The sequence below is a fragment of the Pseudopipra pipra genome, chromosome 2 (genome assembly GCF_036250125.1).
Source record: "Pseudopipra pipra isolate bDixPip1 chromosome 2, bDixPip1.hap1, whole genome shotgun sequence".
In the NCBI taxonomy this organism is placed as follows: domain Eukaryota; kingdom Metazoa; phylum Chordata; class Aves; order Passeriformes; family Pipridae; genus Pseudopipra; species Pseudopipra pipra.
Genome location: NC_087550.1, coordinates 92,725,155 through 92,737,800, shown reverse-complemented (window position 1 = coordinate 92,737,800; position 12,646 = coordinate 92,725,155). Strand labels below are relative to the sequence as shown.

Sequence of the window (12,646 nt, the reverse complement as noted above, 5' to 3'; positions counted from 1 at the left end):
AAGACAGCAATGTTGCAGACTTCAGGCAAGGTTCATGTTCTTTATTCACGTAAACTTGAGAGAATTCATTAAAAGTAAAACAGAACATTTCAGCACATAATTAACACTTAACTCTTAAACCAGGCAACCATGATAATTTATGCAATGCAGCGTGGATCTCTACACTTCTGATGCTGATTTTTAATGAACCTTGAAATAGTTACTTCTGACAGGCTAAAATAATGCTAGAGTGCCACTTTTTAAAGTGTGAAAAAATAAAAAATGTCAAAGATGTGAGGAAGTCCTGTCCAAATGTGGTCTAGACAGCTTGAGATCAGCCCTGAATCTTGTATTAAAAAAACTGTTGAAGGAAACAGCTAAAAGAAAATTAGAAGCTGGAAGGTTAATTATTAATGACGAAGTATAGAATATGTCTTACCAAATGAATATGGGAGGAGATTGCGTATTTTTAGCTGATTAAGGAAGTGATGGTTATGTTTCAGCATCTTTAAGCCTTTTTTATTTCGTTGCATTCACATTTTAAATATGTGTTTTACAATACCAACAGATTGTATGTTAAAGGGTTATGAACTGTTTACTGCTGAAACATTATTTTGGCATTATCACTGCCTCACCAGCTGCGTCAAGTAAGATTGTACTTTTGTTTAAGGATTTCTTCAGTAACCCAGAAGAAAATAAAAAATATGTTTTTAAGTAATACTGCTTAGAAAAGAAGTAAACAATGAAGAGGACAGATTAAGGTGGATTGCTTGGCAAGCAGGGCGTGTTCAAAAAATGTTATGGTTAAACTGCACATCTTTAGAACAAAGAATTCAAGGTACATTTATACAAGGAAAGACTGAAAATGTAGGATCCTAAAAATTGGGAAAGACACAGAAGAATCCCCTCCCCCTATTATTTGGTACCTAAGGTCAAGCTCTATTAATAAGAAACTTAAGGAACTCTGTTTTGGTTTATTTAATGGGGAAAAAAAGGAGAAATAAATGGATTTGTGTCAGGTTAAGCAAAAAGATACTATTTCAACAGGCTCATCAATATCTGAGAGAAGAGTGACACAAGGTTTAAGAACTAGAACTTGAAATCAGAATAATTAAGATGGGTTATGTAATTGATGATAGCAGTAAGCCCCTGGAATATTTTTATTGGAATACTGGAATTGCCACACTGGTAACAGTAGGACTACACATAAATGCATGCATTAATGAATGGAGGTTTTATCCCAAGTGTCTCTCCAGAATTCAGTTCTTTCTCATTTTATACCAAGTGAGGGTATTCCCTAAAAAGGGAATTTTCAGCCCAGTTTCTGCTGTTAATATAATGGGAAGTTCTGTGTTCCATTCTTACCATTCTGGAATAAAGGAAAAAACAATTGGGAGAAGAGTGAACACTGTCCCTAGTGAGAGAGTTTTTCAAATTAAATTGAAGGACACCTGTCATGCACATATTTATTTTACATTAAACAAAATAATCTTGTTTGAGCTTGAGCTTTTATGTCTGAAGAAAAAAGCTTGTGAGGGAGTTTATATATAAATACTTTCTGCAAACATTATCGATGCAGCTGTTACTCTACATTCAATTACTGAAAGTAGCACATGGTGAGACAGCTTTATTTGTTGCAGAATCAATCTCTGCCTGACTTTTATTACAGGTAAGAGATTAAAAACAGCTCTATGAAATGATGAGAGGAATTCCCAAATGCAATAGCAATGACATCATGTGAGGCCATTAAGCAAAGACTCAGTTATTAATATCTACTTTGCAACTCTGAAAGGTAGAAGGCAAAGGTTTGAACTTGCTGTAACCTCGTAGCACAAGATCCTTTTAGCTTCAAGGAGCTTGTATTCTTTGTTTTTCTGCACTCTGTTAATTTTTATTCATAATTTTTAATAATAGACATTAGGACTTTACACTTCAGTTATTGGCTTTACCAGTCCCATGACTATTCATAGGAATAGGCAGAGGTATGGAGGAAAAGTACATCTCAAAGCAACTGCTGTGCTTCTGTTCTCTCTGCACTGATCTTCAAGAGTTTTAATACCTTCAATGGATAAGTCTGGAAACTAAAATTTATTGAATACAAAAAACCATGACGTCAATAATATTAGTTTCATGCCATATTACTGCCTTCCCTGTGCCTCTTCTGGCTAACCTCACTCCTTCACAGCTGATAGGAACAACAGGTAGACTCTGGCACCGACAGACACCCTGTTGTCTCCTGATAATGCCTGTCTGGCCCCTTTGCTGCTCCAGAAACATCGACTAACTACCCATTCCTTTTGGATGTCCTAGTTGATCAACATCTCATTAAACTCAGGAATTTGTTTGTACTTGCATTTCATTCTTAAATCTGCTGCTTCAGTTTCCCATGTAGCCCAACTTTTTTCCCATTTATATTGTTTGGTCTTAGTTGCGAATATTTGATCTATTGCTAATGTTGCAACTGAATTTGTGTATAAACTATGTATATTAATACATCTGATATATCTAATACATATGTGTGTATATATGTGTTCTCGAATACGTGTGTATCTATCTCTTAAGGAATTGGAGACTTGCAATAAGAACGCTTAAAAGACAGATAAATGTGGCCGGTTTTAAACTGGAAAACAAAACGGTTGAATTAATTCCTTAACAACACACTTTGTGCTAAATTGGTTAGGTCTTGCGTATTAATAGTGATTATTGCTCTGTATATAGAACTGTTAGTCTGTAATATTCGTACACTGAATTAACTGTAACTACACAGTAACTTTTAGCTGCTGCTGTGCAGCTGGCACTGATGACCAAGTCCTTGTCAATCTCCAGGGTGAACGTCGTCAGGCTGGAGAGGTTAGACCAGAGGAAGTGTGTCTTCATTTCTTCCTCATTGGTGTTTTCTGTTTCTTGCCTCCTCCCCCTGGATTCAGCTGCTTTTTGGTTTGTTTTTTGCCTTTGCCAGTCATGCCTCTTGTGCCTTGGGCAGAGGATGCCTTGCCCATTTTCCTTCCCCTGGGCTTATTTTGGTCTTTATCTTGTAACTTCTGTCACTTGGATGTCTCCACAGTGCAGCTATGCAAGCCTGTCTTTGCTGCTTTGATGGTTTCATTACTTATTACATGACATGCTTGCACATAGTGTTGGGCTGTGCCATACAGTATTACAAAATATTTGCATTATGGTCATTCTGCTATTTAAATGTGCTTACATTTGCAGTTGGGGCAAACTCATACTAACTACACAAAGATAAACACACTTAGGGCTTTTCTACTTCAGCTGCATTAGCCTCAAACCTTGCGCTTTTTTGTTATTTCTTGTTCTGATAAAGAAAGAGAATAATCTCAGATGGTTAAAAGTCCAAGAAACATCTAAATTCAGGATGACAGTCTTTGTACATAGAGAACCAGATCTGGTGGACCTGCATACCCTTTTTTTTAACCTCAGAATACAACATTCTTCAGTCACAACAGGGATGCTTCAGTCTTTTTAGGTATTTATCCCATCTAAGGTCTTTTTGTGAAGCTGGTCTAGGCTGTCCTTCTGAAGCTTTGTCTTTGCAGGCACACAATTCACGGGAAGCTTGTTCAGTGTCTTCCTGTGCTCTGGTTGTAAGGCTAACTGGAATGTGAGCTTGTGCCACTGCATTGCCTGGCTCAAATGTGCAAACCACAGGTGCTAAATACAGTCAAGCAGAGAATCTGCCTGTTAGAACACGAAGGGAAGAGTGCTTGGGTTTCTTGATAATATTTAAATGGTCTGTTTATAGACAATCTTGCATTAATTTTGAACATGAGTTACTATTTTGTTATCAAAAGTGTTTTATTGTTTTCCATGTTATTTTGGAAAGATGCACAGTGGGAGACCTGTGTTCCAACAAGGATATAAAATTGATTTTCATTGTCTCTTAGAAGAAAGGCAAAGTTCTTCGAAGTAAAAGTTGAAACAGGAAAGACTAGGGGAAAAAAAGTTCGTATATGAGGATGGATTTTCCTACTGGTTTTGAAATGCAGAATTTTTCTAAGAAAGGCTCAAATGCCATTTGTGGTTTTGAAGAGGAAATATTCCCCTCCATCCGGATTCTGTCTGCAAGCTGACTGCCTGAATGTCACTGTAGTAAAGAAGGTTGATCTGTTACACCTTCTTGCTTCCTAAAATGTCCAGGCAGTGAAAGTGCAAAATGATTTCTTGAATATCTTTTTTTTCTGTGCAGTGTTTTTTCTCTGGCTGAAGCATCCTGGACTTAGCTAACATAAACATAGTACACAGACACAGCAATCTTGTGTCTTTGTATCATAGGTGATAGATTTGTCAAATTTTAGATTCACTTAAAAACTTAGTGCTACTTCAGCATCTTCCATGTTACTGCAAGTAACCCAAAACTCGTCAATGCAATATGGAGCTGTTCTACTGGAGAAAACAAACAAAACCACCACAAAAACAATAAACACAAAACCAACAACAAAACACCAAACGAACAGAAACACCAAACAAATAACAACCTATAACAGTTAGATGAACTGTTTCCTGGATGTAACTAGGTGTTAGAGTCTTACCAGTCACTTTTATTAGGTTATATACATAGAAGTAAGTGGTACAGTGAAATCTGTAAGCTAGAGGACAGATTTCAAGTTTGCTTCTTTTGCAGTGATTGATTTGTCAACTAAAAAAATCTGACTCAGCTGACTAGTACAAAAAGCCAATGCATTGGGATACAGATAATTTTAATATACTTTTATGATTTATACATCCTATAAAAGATTGAGAATTTTATTACTTGCTAGTATTTCAAAGTATTGATTTCTTTTTCTAGTTACCTAATTATTTCTCAGTATCCAAGGTTTAGTATCATGCATCAGTTATTTATTATGGTTTGAAAAGTGATTGAAAATGATTGATCCTGTACTTATTTTCATTGAAGGCACAGCTGCACACTTTGGGGGAAACTTGCTTTGTACAGATACTTGCATGAAGGCAGTAGCGTACTGTAGCCATGGAATATTAAGCTATGTACATAGAGGTAATCCTCATCTCCTTCACACAGAGTGGTATCTTGATTTTTAGCTGTACAGTCATCTTGCAGTAGAAAATGTCTCTTTGCACTGGAATTTGTATGGGAACCATAGTGAGAAAATAAATATGGATTAATGCGGTAATAGTTAAGTTTGCCCTAAACACGTTTTCCAGAAGTGTCTCTCTTGCTGCTCAGTCTTCTATTTTCAATTTAAATTCCACTTTTCCTTCATATGGATCATGAACATTATCAAAGGTAATTCCAGCTCCAATGATTTTGCACACTATTTTAAGTTCTGTATTCCGTGTGATGTTGAGAAATTTCACAGCTACCAGAGGATTGCTGTAGCTGGGCTAGGAGGGGGGGAAAGAAAAGAAAATAATTTTAGACTACCAGTTTAAAAACAAAGTCTTAAAAATAGCCTTCTCTTGAGTTCTTGTAGGATTGCAGAGGTGCTCCATGTGTTTCACCTTATATAAAGAGAAAGAAGAGAATTATATTTAAATACATAAAGCACCTACCTGAGCCTTTTTCCCATAGTAGGGGAAGTAGTGCAGGTTGAAGGTACCATTCACGGGGTAGTAGTCCACCTCCAGCGTGTGAGACTCCTCACCCTGTTTTGTAAAATAGGAAAGGAAGATGCTTCATTGGTGAGGAAATTGTCAACCAGCCCTGGGTGAGTGTTTCACTGCTGCTGTGTATTAAAGCTTGAGTTCAGCAGTCTGTTTAGCACCAGTCTTATTTTCATTTTTCAAATAAAAGTGGGAATCTCCAGCTGTTGCTATTGCCAAGAAAAGCAGGCAATTGTTCTTTGATAGCAGTTGGGAATTCAGTAAGTTGAACCTGCTGAAATGGGGGCAGAGCCTGAGGGAGCTGTGCTGAGGTGTGAATTCACTGTGGGGAGCTGAAAACAAACAGCACATGTTCTCTGCAACACAGGAGAACTATTTTTCAGGTAATTTAAAATAAAGCAAACTTTTTTTTTTTCAGCATGTCTGCTGGTGCAAGAAACTGCACAGAATTGAGAATATTCTCAGTATTTGGCATCTGATTTTCAGAGCTAAAAGAGTAATCTTTCTGGTCACAATTGCAGTTCTCTTGCTCTCAGAGCTGCAGTGCTTGAAATATGTGAGACTAACTTCATACCCTTACCACATATGTGCAGTTCACCCTTGGTGCAGTGCCATTGCCAGGGAAAAACTTAACAATCTGAAATAGAAAACACACATTTGGTCATCTTGGAAATTGTTTTGAGATAAAACTGAGCAAACAATTGAGAACTGAGCTTCAAAGGATGCTTGATGTGTTTCTGCATAAGGTTCTGTCAAACAGATCATCTCATCTTGTATACCTGCGTGAAAAACTGCTGTGGTTGGATACTTAGGAAGCAGGACTTGGTTCTGCTCAGGATGGGCACTGAAGATGGGCTCCAGCCTGGCCGGGGCAGGTAGTGCTGCACCTCCTCCAAGTCCAGCTTGTTTACCCACAGGTCCCACTTGCCCTTGCTGATGTCCAGGCAGCCAGGGGTCTCTTAAAACAGCTGATTATGTGTCAAGAAAGGAAAAGCTGAATCTTCATGCTTTTAATTTTAACCTTCTTAGAAAAACTTGGTTTTGGCAAAAAAACCTTGTGCTGGTTTGATCCTACAAAACTAGTGGGGTCACATCCTGTAGCAACAAAGGCAAAAGGAGGTGAAATCCCCCTGGTCACTATCCATCCATCTTTTCTCTGCCGAGGCTGGCACCTAGGCTTGCTGAAGGAGACATTTTGGGCAAAAGCTTGTGTTTCACCTATCAAAATCAGGGGCAAAGCTCTTCTCTCACAGTTAGGGCTTGCACAGATTCTTGAAAATGTCTAGGGTGGAAGCCAAACCAAAAATCAAGTAATTTTGCCTGTCAGAAAGTGGAGAGGAGTCTGAGCTCTTCACTTTCTACTGAAACTGAATTAGAAGGTTCAGGATTTTAACCCAAAACAAATATCAAATGCCTTTGTCTATATCCTGAAAAAAAGGATGCATAGAAAATTCCCTTTTTCCTCTCCAAAAAACATGTGTTGGTGGTTTTTCCTGAGAACAATATCCACCAGGTTTAAATTTTGTCTTTATAGGTTCTGCTAAAGATTTTCTTTGCAGCCTGGAGAAATAAGGTATCACCTTTCTGAACCCACTTCAGTTACCATCACATCCTAATGTCTCAGCTGAAGGCACAGGACTGTAATATTGCAGGAGGAAGCTGTTTTGTGTGCTAGTTAGTGGGAGGAGAGCCCTACAGAAGCACTAACAAAATGAAAGCCAAAGATGTAGAGAGTCAGTTCAGAGATCACTGCCCTGTTACTTTCCTAGGGTGGCGAACGAGTCTCAGGATTTCTCTGGAAACTCCGGAGGTCTGTCAGGGAAAAGCACACGATTTTTTATTCCCAGTACAAAGCAGAGTTTAGAACCCGTGGCAGCAGATGACACAGCAGCTCCTCAGTGGAGATTCCAGTTACTCTCAATGAATTCTTTCCTGCTTGGCACTCTGAGCTTGTACTTACCCTGTTCATTTTTATAATAAAACAGGGTTTCCCTTCTGGAAATCCAAAAGTTGGATCAGTGATGCCAGAGCAGTTTTGAAGCATATCTGATGTAAATTTGCAGGATAGTTTTGTTTTGTTCGGGCCATCAAAGGTGTCCTGGATGAAGTATGTGTTATTGGTACAGTTGATGTTCAGGTGCTGAGCAGATGGTGTATACGCTAGATGTGTGAAGGAAGAAAGAAAAATTTCCCTCTGAAGTTTTTCATATGCAAATTATAGATTCCAACATCAGGCTGGAGGTTTTATCATGGTAAAATGTACTTCAAGTGAAGTTGGGATTAGACAGAATGAAGAAACTTTAAACTGTTTGGGGGTTTGGTTCAGTTTTTTTTTTTTTTTTTTAGAATATCCAAGCAAAAGAAAAAAAAAGGAGATCAAATTGAGTTGACTGGCAATATAAAGTCAGTTTCAAATATAATTTTTTTCAGTATGTGCGTGAGAAGCATGCAGAATTACAATACTTAATATTAACTCAAAAAGAATATAAATGTGCTAAGATATTAACAGGCAAATGGAGCACCTAATGTACTTTGACTGTACTCTCTGATGGCAGCATACAATGGCTTTACTGACTTATTATGGCACTTTGATATTTGTAGTCACAGACGAATTAATTAAATTAATTTAGATGAGACTAGTTTTGAGGAACTTTTGTGTCCCCCCTCCCCCAACTTTCTGTTGGCCTATTTTATAGAGGCCATTTAGGATGAAACAAAGTAAAAGCTCTGAAGCAGGACTCTCATTTTAATAGAAATGTTTACGTATCTATACATTTATAGATTCATGAGGTGATTTGCTCATCCCTTTTAGAAGATACACCTTCACTCAAAATCTCTGATTTGACGAGGACAAATGTAAAATGGAGACACTGACATAAGGTTCTCAGACCTAATATGGGAGATGGGTCAGCACATTTCTTTGTTATTATGCAGAAAACCTCATTTTTACCTGTCAGAAAAGTGTGAAGAGTTGTCACTAAACCTTCCCAGGTTTTGTTGTCAGATACATTATAATAAATTTGTAGTCCTCTATCCCCATAAACATCAGGTCGTAATGTTACACCTTCATGGGGGAAGAAAAGGGAAGACAAAGCAGAAGAGAGTTGCACAGATTTGTTTAAATAAATTGACAGTAGTGATTATGCTACATCAAGACTCAGTGTAGCAGATCCTCAGGCTTTGTTGGAGGATTTAACTATGTACAGAAACCACCTCAGCTGTGAGTTTTTCAACCAAAACTCTAAAGCCTTTGTACTGCTGAACTATTTTCTTTTCATGTATATCCGTGCTGTTATAAGAACAGCTTGTAAAATCATTCCAGCAAATGCACTGGATTTCCTCAAGACTTCTTAACAATAACAGTCACATCAGGTTAAAGAAAAAGATCATACGGCAGCATGAGGAACAGCTTTTGAAAAAGCCACACTTAATATTTTACAGGAATTATTTTGCTAGCAAACACCAAGCCTACTGAATACTACGAGAGGAAACTTCAAAATACATCATCTGACAGAATAATTCTTAGGGCTACAACTTCTAAAAAGTAATTTTTTCACTCCCTTTGTGAAAACAAGTCATTGGGGTGTGAAGTTTTAGCAGTGTGCACTGATGATCTCTTGCTGATCATCTCCCCTGTCTCTTTTCATGTCCCACAAATCTTTATTCCTAATACCACAAGTCTTTGTCTTATTTTTACTTGTTTGACTGCTGGCACAGCATATCCTGCTGGGAAGGTATCCCTGCTCTTCCAGGATCTTTCTATAGTGCCGGCAAGTATAGAAATACCCACCCCAGGTTGCTTGCCCCAGTGCCTCTCCATCTTGCAGGCACCCCACAACCCTCCATGGTGCTTGTGGGGTTGGAGCAGAACCCAGGCTTTCTCCAGGGATTGATCCCTGCCCATGGGGACAGGAGGTGCCCCACAGCCCATGAAAGCCTCCTCCTCTTGCAGGTGACTGCTACAGGCAGGCACTGATTAGCTCAGTAGTGTGATTAAATAAATTAATGTATATATATATATGAAATTTTGTATTATTTTATGGTATATGTTTATATATTATCTAATGTATATTATATTATTTATTCATATATAAATTAATACTTAATAAATTAAATAAATGTGCCAATATTTTTTAAAGCCTGATTGTGTTTTCAGGCAGAGGTTAAACTTTGCAGGGATCATTTGGGCAGAATTGACCTGATTTATACCACATTGGTCCCCCCTCATGCCTGGGCTCTGCCAATGCCTCTCAGCCCAGCCCAGCCCCACACAGCCGTTGCGGGACCCTGGCCATACCTGGGGATTTCAGCTGGTCTTGGTAATCCGGTTCATATGGATTAATTGTCCTCATTAAAGAATAAATGGAGAGTGCGAACAGCCCTGACATCACCACGTAGAAAGCCAGGTAGTAGAGGCTGATCCAGACTGTGTTAAAAAATGAAAGCAAAATCTCATTTTTCGAGCAAGGCACAGTGATCCCTCTGCAGCCAGGAGCATCCTGGCAGCAGCAGCTGTCTTCTTTCCACCCTTGGCCTCAGGGAGGTTTTCCCTGTAAAGGGACAGGTGTTTTGGATCACTTTCTCTACACTCAAAAGAATATTTTTCTAGGAAAAAATTGTTCAGTTTTAAAGAGATTTTTGAAGTAGTTGGTGCTGAGCTCAGATTGTTTAAAACTTAAAATATTATGTGGCTTCTTGAAGTAATTTCACATATTAAGACCATTTATCTACTTATTACACATGGACTAGGTGACACAGCCAAAGTATTTCTGTGTCAAAACCAAGTTGCTCCTTGTGTTATTTGGATGACAGATGTCAGTGTTTTGGGCGTGCTGATTTTAGACCCATATCACTTCACTGCCTTTTACAGCTGAAATCACCATCAGCAAAATGTGTCATCTTGCTATTTTATTCTGGTGTGAGATGCAGAATAATGTATTTCTGACTGTATGTGCATGAAGTGTCTTACACATGGCTGATGCTCTACAGGCAGTCAGTGGCTGTTTTGTGGGAGGGCTGTTAGAAACCTGCCCCTGCATTCATTGGCACCTCATAGTACATTCCTCTCTACCAACTGGAAGGGCTCACATTTCAGTTGCATTTTCTGTAAAATTCTGGTTTTAGGAGTGGCCAATAAGCTACACTCACAGATTTCATGGCAGAAAAAAAATCACCTGGAAACTTGCAGCTACTCTTACAGTTTGTGGAAAGACCAGGGATATTCCTTACAAGGGTCCAGACTGCCCTTCTCAGAATGTAGATCATAAAATACATCATCGTTGTAGACACCAGTTTGACTATGGGAAGAGTTTGGCTATGGGAAGAAAGGCTCATCTGAAATACACACTAAGATACAGTGGTAAGAAACAAGATCTACTAAGCAGACAATAATTCAGAAAGGAATTTTAAAAAAACAAAGCTTGTTTACAAAGAATTGGACAAACTCCACCAATTAAGCAAAATTCCCCATATACTACTATGTGAACCCCTTTTAGTTAGCAGATCAGAACCTGACTATAACCGTCACCCTTTGCTATCAATAAGTTACCTGTTAATGTGTTAATTTTTCTCCTTTCAAAGTACTTGGTTTAAAACCACTTTCAAGTCATCTTACATTTGCAGGAACTACTTGGATCAATGTTTTGATCAGTTTATTATTATTATCAATTGATCCAGCTTATAGGGTCACCCAAAAAGTGGTTCAAAATTATATGTGACAACTGATGTCTTCAACTTATCTACATTGTGCCCCCCTCATTAGGATGACACTTCCCTACATGGTTTTTAAATATTCTACAAGGAAGAGAAGACCCTTATATGTGAAAACCTACCCCAGTTAATTAAGGACCTTCCCATGAAGAGCTTTGTTTCTGGATTCCAGACAAAACGACGGAAATTTTCCATCCGTTCACTGCAGGTCTTCTTTTCATTTAAAGTTGCCATTTTCTCGCAGAAGTTCCCAAAAATGTGTCCTCCTTTGAAACTGAGAAATTCAACCGGTTCCCAGAAGACAGCCAACCAAGAAACTTTGGGTTTTATACCTTCTTCTCCACTGAAGGTCACCAAGTTTGTTTCCTGTGCCAATGAAAACCCCTGCTCACTACTATCAACCTGCTGCAGAAACAATTCTTTATAAAGGGTGTTGATAATGCTGCAATTGAGGCTGGCAGGGGAAAGTTAGTTCCAATCAAATGCCCTTCTCCTTTCTGTTGATGACCTTAGCAGGTCAGTTGTGATAGCTGTTATCGGAGCAGATAAAGTAAATGAGAGCTTGTTTCTCCCTGGGTTTTCTTTTCTTTTTGTTTTTTCCAATTAACATGGAATTGCTGGATAGGGCTCTCCCACTACAACCTGCAGACAGTTGTTGGGATATAAGGTATTTTAGTGGGAGTTAGTGGGGGGCAAAAAGCACCAGGTTTTCCCAGTGTTTGCCATGTTGTGCAGCTGGGGAAATAAGATCAATGTTTTTCTGTTTTCTGTGGGGAATGTTTTCAGGTGATCTCTGACAATGCTAACTCAGCTTTGGAGTGTGTATAATTTTGCCATCGCCATACAGACATGTGATGAGGTGGAGCAGAGAATGCACAGGAGTCATTTAACCCCCTTTTCTCTCTGCTTTAAACCAAAGGCTCTGGGGCATTCAGAGGCAGATGCTCAACCCCGAGTTCACTCTGTGTACAGAGGAGCAAGACTGAAAAGTGTACCCAGCAGGTCCCCAGATACACAGAAAACCAAAGGGTGCCCTACAAGTGACAGAGCCGATGAACTCTTAAATGCCGCAGCTGCAAGGGGAGCCTGGGTGTTAGAAAGCCCTTCCAGGCTCACTGGTGTTCTTGCTGCTTGTCAAAGTCATTTGCTAATGCTCTTACTTTCTTATTGAATCCCAAAAAATGTCAAACCTCAAAAATTGCCTGGTGAACTCCCCAGGGCCAGGGTTTCATCCTATTTAACCAGGTGTATTGGTGTGCCCTGCCTTATACTCGCTTCACAGGACCCTTGATGAGGGCAAAGTCTTTGAAATGTGCACACATATAAGGTTAGCTGAGAAACTTTGGATTATTTGGACATTGAAACAGCTGTAATAGAA

The 12,646-nt window shown here is 38.8% G+C and overlaps 1 protein-coding gene across 1 annotated transcript; it reads right to left on the bottom strand.

The window, feature by feature from the left end:
* Window positions 1–4,517: 4,517 nt before the first annotated feature.
* On the bottom strand, window positions 4,518–11,650 carry ATP4B (ATPase H+/K+ transporting subunit beta). Its single transcript, XM_064646434.1, has 7 exons — window positions 11,391–11,650; window positions 9,857–9,985; window positions 8,510–8,623; window positions 7,520–7,719; window positions 6,140–6,196; window positions 5,509–5,601; window positions 4,518–5,340 (listed from the first exon to the last, which is right to left on the bottom strand). The coding sequence occupies exons 1-7, from the start codon at window positions 11,500–11,502 to the stop codon at window positions 5,179–5,181; spliced, it is 867 nt and encodes a 288-aa protein (XP_064502504.1). The 5' UTR covers window positions 11,503–11,650; the 3' UTR covers window positions 4,518–5,178.
* Between the last annotated feature and the right edge of the window lie 996 nt (window positions 11,651–12,646).